At 37.5% G+C, this 18,863-nt stretch overlaps 3 protein-coding genes and 1 long non-coding RNA gene across 4 annotated transcripts in view; all 4 read left to right on the plus strand.

The window, feature by feature from the left end:
• The window catches only part of LOC145481889 (lactadherin-like), a 490,145-nt gene that overhangs the window by 404,746 nt on the left and 66,536 nt on the right, over nt 1-18,863 (plus strand). The gene's annotated exons all lie outside the window — the stretch shown is intronic.
• On the plus strand, nt 4,250-9,661 carry LOC145481876 (chymotrypsinogen B-like). The gene is made up of 8 exons (XM_081460438.1): nt 4,250-4,920; nt 5,318-5,515; nt 6,088-6,300; nt 6,644-6,807; nt 7,204-7,357; nt 7,713-7,745; nt 8,298-8,393; nt 8,968-9,661. The coding sequence occupies exons 1-8, from the start codon at nt 4,866-4,868 to the stop codon at nt 8,970-8,972; spliced, it is 918 nt and encodes a 305-aa protein (XP_081316564.1). The 5' UTR covers nt 4,250-4,865; the 3' UTR covers nt 8,973-9,661.
• On the plus strand, nt 11,120-14,365 carry LOC145481886 (chymotrypsinogen B-like). Its single transcript, XM_081460451.1, has 5 exons — nt 11,120-11,175; nt 11,576-11,773; nt 12,368-12,580; nt 13,075-13,238; nt 13,839-14,365. The coding sequence occupies exons 1-5, from the start codon at nt 11,121-11,123 to the stop codon at nt 14,004-14,006; spliced, it is 798 nt and encodes a 265-aa protein (XP_081316577.1). The 5' UTR covers nt 11,120; the 3' UTR covers nt 14,007-14,365.
• Nucleotides 14,040-18,592, plus strand: LOC145480491 (uncharacterized). Its single transcript, XR_014048518.1, has 6 exons — nt 14,040-14,080; nt 14,327-14,392; nt 15,938-16,033; nt 16,443-16,484; nt 17,019-17,114; nt 18,092-18,592. It is a non-coding gene; the product is annotated as an uncharacterized LOC145480491 (long non-coding RNA).

Consider the following 18,863-nt stretch of genomic DNA (forward strand, 5'->3'; position numbering starts at 1 on the left):
GTTTCAGAACCTCGCATGCAAAACCACATCATTCTTCCGTCTTTAAAACACTCAAATATTTTTGTGCAACGTTTAAATGTGTACCGGGTTGATTTTAGGGAATGTTGCGTTGTCTTTTTGGGTGCACAATAATTAAATTTCGAAGACGTGTATTTCATTCACTTAAAAGTACTTCGTGAATATAACTAATTTTCACCATGTGCGAAACCTTCAAATGGACCAAGCTTCTGGTGGTTGAATCGCAGAAGGATGGTTACCCCTATTAAGCGGCCACCCAAAATTTAAGAATTTTGTTTTGGAAAGGGCGATGGCAGATAAGAGTCTGAAATTGAAGGTGCATGACGAGTGATAATTAAAACACACGTCTATCCTGATTGTATTGAATTGACTCCATGTTCACCAAGAAATTTATAGCCCGATAGTGAAAAATTAAATATTCAAGGTACACCAACCTCTATTTAAGCGGCTAGCCCCATTAAGCGGTCGCCACCCATTTCCCCGGGGGTAGCCCACTGTATTACATGTAAACCAAAAATAATTGCATAGCGCGAAAAGACCTAGGTATGAGTTTAGCGTTACAGTATTACGCAGGGGCATGTAGGTAGCGGTGGTCGAGTAAAAGATAACAACAGGGGCAATGGTAAATTATTCATTCTTTTCATTTCTTAATTTAATCTCTTCCTACTCAACACGATTGCGTGCTCCCAGTGATTCCAAGCCTTACGGAGCCTTACGTATCAGGATAGAAATTGTCCCACCCCTACCCCCTAAAATGGGATGACAGAATTGCGTGACGAACAAGGAACCGCTGCAAGCAAGGATTCAAGCCATCAAACCATGATGATCAAACGTAATATTTTGGTGTAGTGCAAAGCAAGCAACTATCTACAAATGACTTAGCCGTTTTTGACTTAGATGCAGTGGTGATCATATGTGTCGAACGAGGGTCACAGATTCATGGTATTCGACCGTTAAATAAGTTGACAGTTGGCGATGTACATCGGACGTTATGTAAACAAAAGTAAACTTCTGCTTTATGTGCGACGAATGGTGATAGAAACACGTCAAATCGGCTTTGGACCTGCCTTTTACAGCAAATAAGGTTAGAACATTTCGAAATTATCAGCTCTGTGTCTATTTAAACTTAACATAGGTCAAGTCATGTGGCGCATGCTAAAATATACGTCTAACCCGTAAATTGAAATTTGACGACGGATGGTCAAATATTTGCATTTTTGACGTACTTTGAAAAGCTCTCGCGTCGCTCACAATCATTTGCCCACAGAAATTTTTACAGGAATCTGTAGACCATCCTTCTGCAATTCAACCAACAGAAGCTTGGTCCATTTGAAGGTTTCGCACATGGTGAAAATTAATTATATTCACGAAGTACTTTTAAGTGAATGAAATACATGTCTTCGAAATTTAATTATTGTGCACCCAAAAAGACAACGCAACATTCCCTAAAATCAACCCGGTACACATTTAAACATTGCACAAAAATATTTGAGTGTTTTGAGGACGGAAGAATGATGTGGTTTTGCATGCGAGGCTCTCAAACTTGTTTAATAAAATGGTGCGTGAAATGACGATTTTAACGGAATTTGGTAATTTGCCTATTTCTTTGAAATAAAAGGATATTTTGCCAAAAAAACTATCCAGTAGTTTTTGTCATGCCCTAGCCTATCTACCATAAGAATATGAGCGAAATCGAATTTTCGACCCTTGCCGCGAAATTAAGAATTTGTCTGATTTTTACGGGCAGGCACTCTTAATCAATTTTATTTTATCTTTTACTAACTTCTAATTTTTACTGTATATATACATATTGTAATTATTTATTACGTGCTTTTATTACGTTATTTTAAACTCCTAGTATAGTTCCACTGTTTAAGGAGTATACTTATTAAAGATTAAAGATTAAAGATTAAAGGAAATGTACAAAGATTTATAACGCATGCAGAACAATTGTTCGACTCATTAAACCCTTTGTTTTGCTACGTTTTCGCTACCGTTGTGGTTTTTTAAGGTCCCTGTTGTTGTGGTCTATAAAAAGTCACGACGTCGACTTATCAGTGTTCTGTTTGCTTCTATATTTGCGATTTAAACCTCAAAGTCATTGAAAAATTCCAAGCGAACAAAACTGTGCGGCTTGTCATTTTCCACACTGGAAAAGTCTGCACCATTCGCCCATGGAAATTTCCGGAAATTCACACCGGAATTTTTTGGTCGAATATAAAGCGCCCCGAGTCTACCAGGAACAACCTCACAATAAAATTTACGAGCTAGGTTCGTCCCGAAAATGAGCATTTTCCAGCTCGGATGAGCTTCTGAGTAAAAGCCAGCAAGGAAGCAATCGTTTTGAAGCGGGCTTTCCAGCAAGTTTCATGCCAGTGCAATAGAATACCAGCCAGCATACTATGCCCTGCGGAGCGGATATTTTGTATATCGGCTCCGTTGAGCACTCCTGTACAAAGTTAACAATTCACTTACATTTGCGTTTTCGCCGTTTCTTGTCCTCCACCCTCTCCTCGTCCATAACGCGTTATATCAACCAGTACGGAAGGTCAAACAATATTTAGCAGCTGAAGTTAGATCGCGTAGTAAGCTCAAGAAACTAACGGATGATCGCCGATGAGAAGCTATGAGATGTTTGAAGCTAGCTGACCGGAAGTTGATGAATGCGCGTGACCTAGAAAGTAGCTGAAAGTCGGGTCGTGATAGGCCGTAAAAAGGTCGAAATGTTAATGCATAACTAAATAGTTAGCGTTTACCTGTGACTGCTATTTTGGTTCTTCAAATAAACTACAAGTTATTGATTGTATAATAGTTTCGACCACCTCCCTAAATGAGATCCAGTTTCAAGCGACCAAGAGTGTACGAATCTCACGTCGGTCTCGGAGTTTTGCATAATTAAGGTCTCGGGCTCGGTTTTCTCTGCACTGAGTCTCGGGCTTGGATTTTCCGAAATCGTCTAAGTCTCGGTCTCGAATTTTTAAACAACGGTCTCGGCGTCTCGGCAAGTCTCGGATTTTACCATTCGCCACCCCTTATTGACCTTAGTGGCTTCTAGAAATATCACAACAGTCTTTTGTGTTTGATATATTACGTAAAGGTTTTTCGGTAAACCCCATAATCACCTACAGACAAGTTGGTGGCTCTTCAGGCTAAGCATTCTCATAATTACGTACGGGCAGAAAGAAGTTGAACAATTCACCCATATCTGAGATCTCGTATTCTGTCTATCTCCACTAAATTTCGCTCTTTTAGACAAAGCGCGCAATTGTGCTCAATCATTTTGCGCACATCCCGAAATTATCAAAATCAAACCACTGTATATCATTTCCAAAAATCATTTTCCACCTGACATACTTGTCGCCATCCATCGGCCAAATTTTAAGCAGGCAATTTGTTTTTTCTGCTATTGGTACGAGATACATTTTTTGCATACATTATTTGCTTAATGTTTGTTGATGTATCTTTTCTTTAGTCAAATTTCTTTGTCAATATTTTGGCCTAAAAATTCACAGGTGAGCGTAAAGTTTGGTAAAAACATGATTATGTCTTTTGGCTAAAACTTAAACTTTACCATTCTTGTGAAAAGAAATTTGAAAATGAAAAATTTCAATTGAAAATAGGTTATGATTCCCTACATCAAACCTACTTTAGACGAACAGACATAAAGCTGTCCCAGGTGTTGTTCCTTCGTTGTCACGTAAATATACCTTTAATCACGTTTTTTATTAAATATTTAAATAGCCTAGACAGTTAAAAAAATTGAGCCATGAAAAGGAAAAATGACCGAGTATTTGAATGTATAAAGGCCTGAGATTTAAAAGCAATTTATCGGTCTTTTGTAGTGAGATATCGTGTAATCGCTATTAAGGTTGCGAAGAATGGAAATTAATAAGGATTTGGTTATGCGTAAATAAGCAAAAACTAACGATAGAACCGACTTTTCGATGTCTTCATGACGCATTTGTATTCCTTATTTTTCAGTACCTTGACAAAGGCGTCATGAAGACACCGAAACTTTCAATTCGGTTTTTATTGTTAGTGCATGCTTTTTTTGATAATAAAAATAACAAATGTATTGCTAATGACATGATTGACTCAAGCATTACTTATTTAAAAAAAAAAAAAAAACATGTATGTTATTTTTAGTGTCTTATAAAGGAAAAACATATTTAATATTACAAACGGAATCAAAAGATCTAGTTAACTCTTACAGAAATCAGTGCATGCAATGCATCAGAGATTTTTAGGGTGAGGAATTCAAGAGGGAGAGAGATATAAAAGAGAGAATCACTAAAAATTAAAGGGATTTACTAATGGTTGATCAAACAATGAACATTCGCTTTACTCAGACATTTAGTTACATCGTGGCGCTAGGCGGTTCACACTAATTAAAAAAAAATAATATTGATTGAAATGTATCCAGCTGAAGGTACAACATCAGACAAACCAGGACTTTGGAGACGGTCGTTTAAATACTGATTAAACTCCCTTTCATTCGAGATTTTAATGCAGAACGTTCATTGCTCAGTCAAAATTTCTGAGCCGCCTCTAGAAAAGGGCATTTTCATTCCAGCTTCATCTTGTCCTTATCAAGCACTAGCGGGAAGCGTCAGGAAGAAATTTCCACAAAAGCTCATATACAAGTGAACATAGGTGAAAAGCGTCCTTGGACATCTGAATCATCAAATAATATAAACCATAATTTAAAGTTTATAACTTTATAGAAAGGAAGCGAGAAACTGTTTGGATAGGATGCCCAGCTGCGCTAAGGCTAATAAAACACAAGAATTCATAAAAGAAAGTGCTAAGCATAGCTGGTCACCAAAATTGGAGATTATTTTTTCAAGATGAATCTCTGGATCGGAGTCACTCTTTTGCTGCTTGGAGTTTCATACTCCCAAGGTAAGATTCTGTGCTACCATTTATATAAAGATTCTTCCATTTTTGCTCAAAATTGCTTTGTCACTGTAAAGTTCTGAAATTAAAGATATTTCACAAGTTTTTTCCGAGTTCTTCTTACGCGCTCAATTTTATTCAATTGATACTTTTGGTCTTTCGAGGGTATATACTGTTTAAGGCGTTACGTAAAACATTTCTGAAGTACTTCAAAATTTCGTGCAGTCTTCATGCAATGTTGTTAGTATAAGAAGTTGTATCGTCGCATAAGCAACCATGAAATGGTATAAACTACAGTTTAGTCAAGTTTAGTTAAGGAATCTTGAAATGATTCAGTTCAGAACATGCGTGTAGACTGGCTTTCTAAAGGAAATATTTCACCGAGATACGACCTTTATTTCAGGCTGCGGAAAACGACCATTTACAAGCAGGGTAGTGAATGGCGAAGATGCCCAGGCCCATTCCTGGCCTTGGCAAATTTCTCTCAGAGTCAACGGTCGCCACATCTGTGGAGGATCACTTATTGACGGAGACTGGGTTGTCACTGCGGCTCATTGCGTGGAAAATAATCCCTATCCAAGTGGCTACACTGTCGTTGTGGGTGAGTTTTGCTTGTAAGCTCTGTTAGTACAGCGGTTTTTACATACCTATCGAATGACGGATCACCTATTGCAAGGGAGCAGCAAATGAATAAATTAAAATGTTTAGCTAGAGAGGAAGCCACATCAGCATAAGCTGGTGGTTGCTGTTTATGGAGGGAGGAAAACTAAGGTACTCCGAGAACACTAGGCTCAAGGCGAGGACCAACAGCAAACTATAGCTAAACCGACTTATGCATGCTGCAGGGTTGAAATCGATCCCGGCAGGAGGTGAGTGCTCTGCGCCATCCCTGCTGCTCCCTCCCCCCCCCCCCCCCCCCCACAATTTATTGCCTCAGGGTCGATTAAGCATCTTTTGCATTTCGTGCCGTCACTGACGCACTCCGTACATTTTTTAAAACTTGTCGCAGGTCCTGCGGTCGCACGCTTTTATTTGTATTTTTTTTTTTGTTTTGTTTTGTTTTCGTTCCTTTTTGGTTGTTTGTTTCTCTGCTTGTTTGTTTTTTACTCTTCCCTTTTTTTAAATTCAACCCATGATTAGTAAAGGTCACTTTATTCACCTTTCCACTGACAGGAGCCCATCGCCGGACTGGAACAACGGCTGTGCAGCGGGCCTTCCGCTTGAAGAAACTATTCAAACACGAAGGTTTCAACATGAGGCAGCTTCGTAACGATATAGCACTTCTTCAGCTTGAGAGACCCATAACAACAAGTGAAAAAGTGAATACTGTTTGCTTCCCAGCTTCAGGAAGCAGGATTCCGGCAGGAACACATTGCTACATCACAGGTTGCTTATGAATCTAAATTTTGTTGTTGTTGTTGTTGTTGGTGGTGTTGTTGTTGTTGTTGTTGTTGGTCCTGTTGTTTTTTCGTTATGGTATAACCTTTTACCGCATATGATAGCGGTCGTGGAACTTTGAATTCCCGCTTACCCAGCCACGGTTTGTTTTTTTTTTTTAAGAGTCACCAAACTTAACAACTCTTAACGAATGTCTAACCGCAAAGCTCGGACGTTTGTTTAACGTAAAACCCTTAATTAAAGATACGCAATTACTAGCAAAAGCTTGTCGTTAAGTGGCATACCTCTTTTTCTTTTGTTGTGCTTTGCGTAATTTTAATCTATTTCTTAGGCTGGGGAAGAACTGTGGGAGGTGGAAGTGCCGCTGACACTCTCCAACAGGCCATGCTACCAGTGGCTGGACACAGTGCCTGCAGCAGAGTAAACGGAAGATTAATTCCTGTTGATGAAAAGTCCATGGTGTGCGCTGGAGGTCAAGGCAAAGGTGGATGTCAGGTACTCAAGGGTATTCAAATAATCAACTTGAAATTCAACATTTACACCAACATAATTGCCAGGCTGTCCCAACAGCATAAAAAAGACATATTTTCGCCCTATTTTATTTAACATACCCTATATTTATATAATACTGATTAACCCTAAACCATGACACAATTTGCTTTTATGAAGTCAAAACATGAGAAACATTTTCAAAATGCTAGAGGGCAATCATTTCAATTCTTCTCATTAGCTTTGACAATGTTCAAAGGACCCTAGGCCTGCGCAGAAAAATATACTGTTGGAATGGTTTGGAAAACCTGACTGTGTTGTAGCATATAGAAATCTGCTCTCGTCTCGTAATGTAAATATAATTTATATACATATATATGTTTCCGTTTTAAACGTATACAGGGAGACAGTGGTGGACCATTTGTTTGTGACGAGGGTGGAAAGTTTGTTTTGAGAGGGGCGGTCAGTTGGGGACATAGCCAATGCAGGACAGATCATTACACGGTGTTCGCTCGTATAAGCAGCTTTATTGAATGGATTAACCAGAAAAAGTCAGGTGTCTTCCTGTTTTGCCTAAAATACTACTTATGTTTGACTAAAATATTCATTTTTGAGGTCTGCATTTAATTAGCTACGAATTTATGTCTTAATCGAGCATGCATGCATGATATTTATTCAAGAATTACATTATTATCATTATTATTGTCATCATCATCATCATTATTATTATTATTATTATTATTATTATTATCATCATCCTTAGCCTGCGTTTCTCAAAGTCGTAGAGAAGGTGTATATAACCTTACTAATGTCAAATCAGGTCTTCTAAAAATGAACTTTGCAAATTTTATCAGCCGTAAAACAGTAAGACCGATATCATTACATGTTTGCTTGTTGTTGTATTTCTCCAGGGGGTGGCGGCGGTGGCGGAGGTGGAGGAGGAGGTAAATAAGATAAATGTCTATTTTACTACATTCTGCAACTTGCATTATTTGACTACAAACTAAATGCTATGAAGAGGCTTGAAATGATGATGTCAAACCTGTAAATAATATAAAATAACTACCCCGAAAAGCTAAATAACAAAGATTCCTTGGTGTTCTTATAAAACATGAACTGTTTAATATTATAATTGTAATATTAACAATTATTATTATAACTGTCTGTCAAAACATAGAACAACTATTCAAAGCAAAACGATTCTAAGGTACTTTGATTGAAGAGTATCCCATCTGACACTGACATAAAATCTTCTCACTCATATTGGGAAATCTTGGGAAAACCTGTCTTGCTTATACGTACAGTGTTTTCTTCCCGCTGGTACACCACAAATCTACATTGCATATCATCGTGTTGGCTATCTTAAATAAGGTCAATACGTGCATTTAAACAGGTTGATAAACCTTCTCCACCGCCATTACATCCATAACATAGGCGTTTATGTATTTTTTTTTAATTTGTCGTTTTTTTTTTTGTTTTTTGTTTTTGCCATCTAGGCTGCGTAGACCAAAGCTGGAGATGTCGTTACAGTTTGTATCAATGCCGATACGACATCAATGTTCAGAGGGCCTGCCCGAGGACATGCGGTCTATGTAAGTAGGGAGTCACATAAATTCATTACCATGAATTTATACACACCATTAATATTTACAGATGGGACGTGGTGGTCCTGTGTTGATCTGTTAGTGAATTAACCAATAGTTTCAGAAAGATTGAGTGCTAAATAAATCTAATGTTGGAAATAATAATTATTATCGAAAAAAACTCACAAAATTGTGCAAAAACAATCTTTGTTGAAACTATTGAAGTGTTTAGAAAAAGATTGCAAACATCGTTTTACTTTTACCCACTTTTTTGTTTGTTTTCACTTCATAGAGCTGTTTGTTTGTTTTTGTTTATATTTTTTTTGTGGGGGGTGGAGTTCTTTTCATTTTGCGGTTGCACAGCATTCAAACCGTTAGACACTTCACGGTCTTCATTTTAACTAAATTATCACTAAATAAATATGTTGGTCTTTAGGGTAGTACGTGATCAGGAAGATCTTTCTCAGATTTGTCCGGTTCCCTATGTTGATGTGTTGTTTGGCAGGCAATCTCATTCTTCATTGTCTGTCTTTATTCTAGAATACAAATAAATATCTTCTTTTTTGACACCATTTTCTTTTAGGTTAAGATGGAACATGACACTTCAGGAATTGAAACCAGGACTAAATTTCCATGACAAGATGAAACAGACATATATATCTAGCCATGTAGAGAAACAATAAAATAGTTCAAGAACATCTTTAATGTCGTCTCTGTTCCGTCTTCCACCGTCTTTAAATCAAGGACACGTTCCTATCGTATTGCCTGAACAATACCGACCGTGTGTGATGTGAACGTGTTCAAGGGAGCAGTAGGATTATGCGAAGTTTGTTTTTGGCCAGCACAAGTAAATCTTTCATGATTTCCTAGTCGTTCTCATGCATCAGCATCTTTCCTAGACCTTATTCTAGAATTGAAGAAAAAAATTTCCAAGGAAAATATTTGTTTTCGCCCCGAAATTGGCGATGTTCCAACGAGTAAAATACAGTACCGACTTGGAATTTGATTTCGCTATCCTAATTACTGCCAAAGTAGTTAAATCTGATTCTAGTGGCTGAAATTAACATGCAGTATTTTTTAGGTGAGTGCAATTTGAAATAATTTTCAATTATCACGAGTACTGTAAATCCTTAATTGCTCGAGCTGTCATACGATTATTCATTTATTATAAGACTGAGAAAATTGCGAACACGCGCGCGTTAATTTGCGCTGCAGTGCAAACTAACGATAAATTAGCCTGCTATCAGCTAATCACGAAGAAGTAATTTTCCCATTCATATAACAACTGCCTAATATTAGAGTAAAAAAAAATTGTTTTCCTGCCGCAGAATCATGATTTTAAAAAGTATGAAAAAAATAATTTCTTTACTCGGAGCGCAATTAAAAACCTTAAAAGTGGGATATTTTGTTCGTATCCACCGAACTTCGTCAGCCACAGTGCAAATTTGCCAGCTCTCGGGGTATTTAGTGGATTCTAGCGAAACAAAAGTTCTTGCCGCGTAAAGCAACACGTTCAAACACCGTGTAAGTGACGCACGATATCAGATTAAGTAAACCCTCTTTGAACCGAGACAATGGCTTCGAATTAGTCAACATCTATGACACCATTTTAGCCCACTGGAGACCGTAATGAACATATAACCCTACTTAACATTCAAATTTGTATTGTGGCTGAAGAAGCTCGGTGGATTCGAACGAAATACCCCACTTTCAAGGTTTTTGATTGCGCTATGAGTACATAAAGTATTCTTTTTAATTTTTTTTTTTTAAATGCGTAAAATTAGTTACTGCTTCAAAGGTGGATACATACTACAGCTTGCTTTTAACTTCTATTTGGTCCCAATCTGCACTTTGGTTTTCATAATAATGTTGTCAAAGAGAAAATATGAAATATTGCCACGGAAATGATGGTATTTACTTTATCGTGTAAAATTGTTTTGAAATGTTAACTTAACCAGTACGGATAAAACCGTTTTTTCCAATGAAGCCTCTAGAAAGCTTCTTCCAAATAAGATTGTGATTTAAAACAGTATTTTTTTTTTTTTCATGGTAAACAAAGATTTCCTGTACCGTTGTTTAAGGACTGGCTTTAATTTGCTTATCAAAACTTGACCGAGTCCGAATTATTCATTGCTGTTGTTGTCTCTGTATTTCATTCAGTGGTTCACCTGGGACAACACTGCAGCATAAAACAAAAAATATAAAGATAAGCTTAAACAAAAGACCAGAATAAACATTTGTCATCTGCATCAACACCTATTCAAATCTTTAAAAAAATAGACCCATTCACTTCTTAAGCAACTACAATAAACGAAAAGTTTAAACTGTGGAGCTTTTTTGCAAAAATGAGATTATGGTTCTTTTGTAATGAGTTCAAAGCAATCCCTGCCCAGTGCACAGCGGAATGCCGCAAAGTCGACTCAGATTTTTTCAGCTGCACTTGCAGATTTAACTAGGCGCATCTTTTTCTTTCATTCAACAATTTCGAAGAGCCTGTGAAAATAGTCTGCGTAAAACTTTTCAGAGAAATAAGAATTATCAAAAGCTAAAGAAGTGTTGGTCGGCTGAGCTATTACCTTTTGAAAACGCTGGTTAAAAAGTAAATAGGTCCTTAGAAAATGGGTGTGCAATGTCTTTGTATAAGGAATTCAGGTGTTTTACGACGAATGCAACAATAAAGGCAATAAATAACGTAAATGTTACCTTGTTGGGACATTTGGAGATCATTTCTTCAAGATGACTCTCTGGATTGTAGTCGCGCTTCTGCTACTTGGAGTTTCATTCTCCCAAGGTATGATATAGGATTTGTTTTACTTTTCAACCAAAATGTCTTGTAAAGTAACTGTCTTGCAAAATCTATCACTCATAATGATTCCGGATCTCGCTATTTAACCTTGATGATCGTTATTTAAATTAAACTGAAATTTACACCTAACCATCTTGGAAAATTAATCTATATCTGGTTGGGCCAGTTGTAAGCCTTCTGTTTTCATGTACAGTTTGATGTTTTGTCCAGATGATAGTTTAGTATCACAGGATATAACTCGCGATGCTATTTTCATTAATTGCTAAGGATGTGGAAATCAACCATGTTCTAGCACGCTGCTGAACAGGATCAAAATGTAGATTGGTAATTTAAAGGTAATATTTTTACCAAAGATTCAGAGATACGCGTACGACCTTTATTTCAGGCTGTGGAAATCGACCATTTACAAGTAGGGTCGTAAATGGCCAAAATGCCCAGCCCCACTCCTGGCCCTGGCAGATTTCTCTCAGAGTCAACGGTCGCCACATCTGTGGAGGATCACTTATAAAGAATGACTGGGTCCTCACAGCGGCCCACTGCGTGGATCGAAACCCGAGGCCAAGTGGCTACACTGTAGTTGTGGGTAGGTCTTTTCTAAAGAAATTAATATAGTAAATTTTGTTTTTCGCGGGACTTTTCTGAGGTTAAAAATGTTTTTAAAACGAGACGTTTCGGTATGCGATGCTATGAAAAACTCTTTAAAAGCTATTAAGTATGGATATGTCAACTATGAAAAACTATTAAGTCTTTTCTTTTTAACCATCGGAGATTGTCGGCTTTAATTCGCATTTATTTTCGTATTTTGCAAAGAAAGTATCATAGATCTAGTACACCTCCTCGAGCATTATTTTTAACCCTGAAAATGGCAGTTAAATTCATCCTTTATTCCATCGTTGGGCCACAAACTTTGGGATGAAAAAATAAACAACATCCAAAAACAGGCAACAAAGACATTATGAGTTTAGGTTTGAAAAGGACTGCACGATCTGTAATCTCCCTACAGAAAGGGACCCTACAAGAATTTCTTATTCCTAGGGTTAGGTGATTAAAACAATGGCAATATGAAAGCGAACTTAATATTTGCAAGACTTTTCCAACCATCAAAATAAGCCCTACGCTTAATTGATCTCTTGAACACAGTAGCCTATTATTTGATTAGCTCTGATTTCATTATCAGGAGCCCATCGCCGGACTGGATCAACTGTCGTTCAACAGACTTTCCGCTTGAAACAGTTGTTCAAACACGAGAAATTTAGCATGAGGCAGCTGCGTAACGACGTCGCCCTTTTGCAACTAGAGCGGCCAATACAAGCAAGCAGCAAAGTGAACACGGTGTGCTTGCCGAGTTCAGGAAGTAGGGTTCCCGCGGGAACACGATGTTACATTACAGGTAAATGAAATGTTCCTCGCCAATTTTGCGTAAACCTCCTTACTTGCCTCTAAAGAAAAATGGATCGAGTGAGGAAAATTTCAGAGGTGTCCTTTCCCCAAAGATTTCCCAAAAATTTCTTAGGAACGCCGATCGTTTACACAACAATGAATGCACACAAATAAAGGTAAACTCTGATTCATATTACGAAACATGCAAAGTTCAGATATTTTTGTTTTATTTAATTTTATACTATATTCGTATTTCTTTTATTTTAGATACACGGCCACTGAGGGGTTCGTCGATTCAACTAGTGGTTTAGTTTAAAGCTTAAGGCATGCTTGCTTTTTTCAAGTATAATTACATGCATTGTTAATTCTTGATCAAGAACTCCAGAGCCAATATGCACGATTTGCATCTGAGCGTTCTGCCTGTACAAGGCATTAAAATGGCATATCCAGATCTCTTATTATTTTACTGTTCTTTTCGTAATATAATTCAATTTAATTTATTAGGTTGGGGAAGAACTGTTGGAGGTGGAGGTGCCGCTGATACTCTCCAGCAGGCCATGTTACCAGTGGCTGAACACAGTGCCTGCAGCAGAGTGAACGGAAGATTAGTTCCTGTTGATGAGAGGTCCATGGTTTGCGCTGGAGGTCAAGGCAAAGGTGGATGTCAGGTAAACAAAGAGTGTTATTCTTTGGGAAAATGATCTACCATGAAAAGAATATTCCCTACAAGCCAACAGCGAACTTGCTTAGGGGCCCTTCTACGTATAAATTCCTCAAACAGGACTTACTCTCATCGCTGGAGACTCCCATATATAAAGACAGAAGTGCTCGTCGGAAATTTTGAAAACAACTCCTTAGAGGTACCGAGGTCCTGTTTTGTGGGCATGGCTTGATTTTTTTTTTTTTCCGCTCCTAAGAGTTGCAATTCTAAAACTTCACATTAACTCACACTTTTATAATTTTTTTAAAGAAGGTCGCTTCGAATACCTCCACTAGTAAAGTTGATTGTCATATATCTCCTGTCATATATTTTTGGCTGAAATTAAACTCCAAAACTGTACCGCGAAATTTCCCGCTGGCGACCATTTGAGGCTGAGCACCCAAAGAGGTAAGGAAACCTGGTTTTTAACCCCCAAAATGCACAACGAGCACCCCCTCCTGTTTTATATGGGATTCATTCCAGGGGGAATTTACTGTGAGATGTGTAAATCATACTATCGAAATTTGCTTGTGAATATTCCTCCGTTTTCTCTTTTGTATAAAACCAGGGAGACAGTGGTGGGCCGTTTGTTTGCAATGAGGGTGGAAGATTTGTCTTAAGAGGTGCTGTTAGTTGGGGACATTCCAATTGCAGGACCGATCATTACACAGTGTTCGCTCGAGTAAGCAGTTTCGTCGGATGGATCAACAACAAGATGTCAGGTAATGAAAATTAAAAAAAAAAATGTCTGTTGATTCTTTCTCAATACATGGCTCTTCTTGATTTACTCAATCAAGAGGTCGTAAATCCGTAAATGGCCAAAAATTAAAATTGGATTCGGAAGTTATCGTCGGTTTCCAACAAAATTGAAAGTTTTAGTCTTATAGTTTGACTTTGTGTATCTGTTGTATTTTTTTTTCTTTTTTATTTGCCGATTTATTTGAAGTACTTCGTTGGATTAAATTCCCCACCGTAATTTGCTGACAAATTAACAATTACTGTCGATATTTATGGCTGACCTTATTGTAACGAAGCTTGTTTTCTTTTGCCATTTAGGCGGAGGCGGTGGCGGTGGCGGCGGTGGAGGTGGAGGAGGAGGGGGTGGCGGTGGAGGTGGCGGAAGTAAGTCAAATATACGTCCAAGCCGTCATAAAGCATAAAGGATAGATCACTTTTAGGAAAAGTAGGTGTGTCACCGAGGCTAGCTAGCACGAACCAATTCTCCTCAATTGTCTTACAGCATGATAAGAAATAACACGCAAACTGCGGTGATAAACATGGTAATAAAACGCATGTTAAAAAAACAAAGTTCACTTACTTGACGTTTCGTATATTTCAACATACATCTTCAGAAGTGACCGTGACCGTGACCGTGACCGTGACCGAATAGAAGAACAACTAAATTTCAATTTAAAATATTAGCAGAGTCTCTTTTATCTCGCAATGTGTATTTGTCCGACCTTTTGCTAATATATCAAAGCGGTTCCTTTTGAAGTTGTGACCAGTTGACGTTGACACCTGCGGGTGTTATCAATTACAACATTAATGATGTTCTGAACAGGCAGCAATGCAAACCGTAGAATCCAACCACCGCAGTCCCTAAAAAGGAAATAATCTTAGTTCTACCTTATTTAGGGGTACAAAGCAAAAGGTCGGACAGATACACATTGCAAGATAAAAGAGACTCTGCTAATAAGGGAATTAAAACCCACCCTAAGTGTAATGTAAGCAGCGAAAAGCTTTATCTTTATTAGTTTGCATTGTTTATATGCAAATTTTTCTCAGCTTCTGTCATTGTAATTGTTAATTATTTACTTATTTTAAATTGAAATTTAGTTGTTATTGCTGGGAGGGAACCTATAGACTTGAACAAGAATCCCATTCAGCAGGCGGCGCAAACGAAGATAAGCTCTAACAGTATGGACCGAATATGACATTAGTTTACTCTTACCTACCACTATACATCCATGGATAAGAGAGAAAGTCGATGCATGATACAACCATCTCAAATTAAACAACAATGAGATGCTTTGAGCAATTGAATATGCACCTAAAGCTCTTTATACCATGTTTCTTCTACATTTTACCACTGAAGATGGGGTGAGAATTTTCTCCCTCCTTAATTACTTCCAAGAAATATGAATATTAATAATGAGAGGAGTACATTCAATGCTCTTGGTAATTCTTTCATGATACTTCTGATATCCATAAAGCCGCCATCGTTTTTCTCTCACTTTTACAAAAGGTTAAAAACCTTCCAATGATGACGCAGATCTAACCAAAATCAATAGAGCAATGCTATGGTCGTACAATTTTTAAATTACTGCATTGAAGTTAAATTTTGTTAATGGAAACAACGATACTCCAAAATTTTGACAACAATGCCGGTCAAGTTAAGATTGTGATGGAAACATCAAGTTCCAAATAAAATGACTTGACAGCTCAAGACTTTTAAAAGTCTTATTTCAGACAAAGTGGCGAAAACTTATGCGTCCAATGGTGCAATGAGGACAGGTGATACACTTAAATAATGAGCAGTTATTAAAGGTTATAATCATTGCCAACAAGAGTCGATGTTCTACCCTACTGTTCTATCGCCTCGTGTTTCATCATGAGATGCGGTTTTCAAAGTTAAAAATTTATTTGCAATTTTTGTTTGATTTAAAGGTTGCAAGGACAAACAGTTAGCCTGTCCGCACTGGAAGAATTACTGCAGTTCCAGCGAGGTTGTGAGGGATTATTGCCCCAAAACATGTGGTATATGTAAGTATTTTGTCTATTGCATTTTATGCCCGAAACATTACAGCCCTTGACTAGCATTCCTTTGATCATATAAAATTCATCTGTACATATGAAACTGCGGAATAAACATAAAGTTATTGGAAGACATAACGGCGAATCCTTTTGAAGTGGAGGAGCTATAGTTTTGGAAGAAGCTCTCTGAATTCAAACCAAATCTGTAATAAAATGGACTTTTTTGGAAGAATAGCTTATGCTTAACATTGATATGTGACTTATGACAAGAGCTTAAGTAGAGCAGCTGTTGCTAAATTTGTAACACGAGCTTCTGTCAGGTAAAAGGGATAAGCTAAGAGAGCAGTGAACATTAATAGGGAATAAACAAAAACATACTTTTAGGTTGAACCACATTTTTTTTTTTTCTTTTCCCTAGGTGGTGGTGGCGGAGGAGGAGGAGGAGGTGGTGGTGGCGGAAGTGAGTTTAAAATTCCTTGCTGTCATCAAGTTTTTCAGAAATGCTATTATCACATAACAGATTTAAAACTCAGTTCTACCACAGCTGTACATAATGAATTTACTTTTTACCGATTCGCCAGCCATTTTACATTTCAATGTTTCAAATAGCTATTATGGGATGCTAAGGGGTCAAATATTAATTTGACCCCTTTTTTTCCCATAATAGCTATTGAAAACAATGGAATTCAGAATGGCCGCCGTATTGGCAGAAAAAAGTCTGTTTGCATGGTCTTTATCTAGTTTGAAAGCTTAAGCTTTCACGCATTCTAACCATAACACATGTCCCATATCTCTGCAAGGTACGTAGTTCACGAAAAATGTAAACACACACAGGGGCATAGCAGTCGCCAGTTTGGTTCCAGGGCAACAAAAATATAACTTTTAGCACCCAGCAAACACTGTATAATTTGTTTGTTGTTGTTGTTGTTGTTATTTTATTCTAATTTTTTTTTTTTTTTGGTTATTTTTTTCTATGATTATCGTTCGTTTTAAGGCTGTCAAGACAAAAATGAAGCCTGTCCTGGCTGGAAAATGTATTGCCAAATTATGCCGTCCGTGAAGGAGCTGTGCCCGAAGACATGTCATGCATGTGAGTACACAAGTAATGTATATTGGACTGGCTGAAGCGTTGTCCGTAAGCATCGAGAGCGAGAGGAATTGGGGCAAGTTATCCAACTTGGTACCAGCCAACCGCAGTGCCTCGATACATAGTTAATAGAGGGGTTATGAAGCCCAGCGAACATTAAAAGGAGCAAAGAAAGATGGTCAGATTTATGTTAGAAAATCCAAGACTGTGCACAATCTTTTGTTTTCGCTGAAACACTATGCATGAATTATGCAACTGAAACGGTCTATTGGTTAATCTCTCTTTCAGAGCTAAACAGTTATTTTGTTTCGTGTACGTTCACGGCAAAATTAAAAAAAAAAAAAAACGAACAAAGACCTTTTTCAGGTTTCAAAACCATCAATTCTCCAATCTGTTTTAAAACTGTGCTCAGTGCATATAATTTCCAGTTCCTATGGTTTTCTCTCTAACTTACAACCTCGAAATAACTATAGGTTATCGTATGAATATGACCGCAATTCGGGATTAGGGATTTACACAACAAGTGATATTTGAAAGTTCTCTAAAAAATGTGAAAGAGTTTTCAAATATTACGTATAATGTAAATGCTTAATTGCTCGAGCTTTCATACGATCACTCATTAATTGTATGACTGAGAAAATTGCAAACGCGCGCGCGTCAACGATAAATTGGCTTGTTCTTGCTTGATGCTCTCAATCATATAATAAAATTGGAAACATTGCAATCTCTTTTTGTTGTTAGTTTGCCTTCTAAAGCACAAAATGAAATTTTAAAAAAAAGGCCCTGAAGATGTATAGGGTTACTCCATACTTTTTAAGTGCTCTCGTTAATTCCAGTACAAAACAGGGACAATACTTATTTTTTTCCTATAACATAGCTTTTAACTATAAAAAAAGGACTGGCTTCAAAGACGTTTTTCTCTTGAGGTGCGTTGATATAAAACGTGTTATTTGAAATATTTCATTTTGCATTTCTGCTAGGTTGAAGCGCCGTATCACTGACAACGTGGATAATCACTGATCCTGTAGTTGCGTAATCTGAATAAAGTGTTACAAATGAAGGCTGCATTGTCTAGTTCATTTTACGTAGGTCATATAAATTTTGAAAGCCTGAATTTCTATAACGCATTTTATTACTCGCTTATGTTACCCCGCTGTCCTCTTTGGCCAACATGTACATGATATTTTTCAGACGAATTTACCAGGCTCTGGCCCAAAGCCTTTTTTTTAAATCAAAATTTAAATAAACAAAACAAGAGCCGCACCCGCACCCAAAACACGATTTTAAACTAATCAGCCCGCGTATTTTCTTTGTGCTATTTAGTAATACCAAGTAGAAAGAGCACAAGTATAATTCTCAGTTCCCAAAATGCTTTCTTCAACAAACCCTACTGTTTCCGGCTTCAGCTTCTTGCTAAAAAGACCCCGCAGGAGAAGCGAGTGGTTTAATTTTTATTAGAAATCCTGTCGTTGTCCAGTCGCAAGGCCCCGCTTTTCTTAGAAATTCTAGATCTAAATACAATATTTAAAAGAAAAAATACCAAATGAAATATATTTACTGGCACTTGAAAATGACCTCGGCGAGGTGGAAACGTCGTGCCTTTTTTACGTTAATCAGTTATCATCCAACCGATTTCTAAAAAGACTTAGTGCAACTTTATCGCCCATTGACGCAGTCATCTAAACTGAGGCATGATCACATCCTTACGTCTGCTATGTGTAAGACGGTTTCTGGTAATTGTGAAGTGCCTGT

Source organism: Orbicella franksi, chromosome 3 (assembly GCF_964199315.1).
Source record: "Orbicella franksi chromosome 3, jaOrbFran1.1, whole genome shotgun sequence".
In the NCBI taxonomy this organism is placed as follows: Eukaryota; Metazoa; Cnidaria; class Anthozoa; order Scleractinia; family Merulinidae; genus Orbicella; species Orbicella franksi.

Excerpts from the sequence above, each read along its gene's own strand:
- LOC145481876 (XM_081460438.1), top strand. The coding sequence starts at position 4,866 with ATGAATCTCTGGATCGGAGTCACTCTTTTGCTGCTTGGAGTTTCATAC. Across the intron at positions 5,516-6,087 it reads TGGCTACACTGTCGTTGTGG|GAGCCCATCGCCGGACTGGA; the intron begins GTGAGTTTTGCT and ends TTCCACTGACAG. Across the intron at positions 7,358-7,712 it reads GATTAACCAGAAAAAGTCAG|GGGGTGGCGGCGGTGGCGGA; the intron begins GTGTCTTCCTGT and ends GTATTTCTCCAG.
- LOC145481886 (XM_081460451.1), top strand. The coding sequence starts at position 11,121 with ATGACTCTCTGGATTGTAGTCGCGCTTCTGCTACTTGGAGTTTCATTC. Across the intron at positions 11,774-12,367 it reads TGGCTACACTGTAGTTGTGG|GAGCCCATCGCCGGACTGGA; the intron begins GTAGGTCTTTTC and ends TTTCATTATCAG. Across the intron at positions 12,581-13,074 it reads AACACGATGTTACATTACAG|GTTGGGGAAGAACTGTTGGA; the intron begins GTAAATGAAATG and ends TTAATTTATTAG.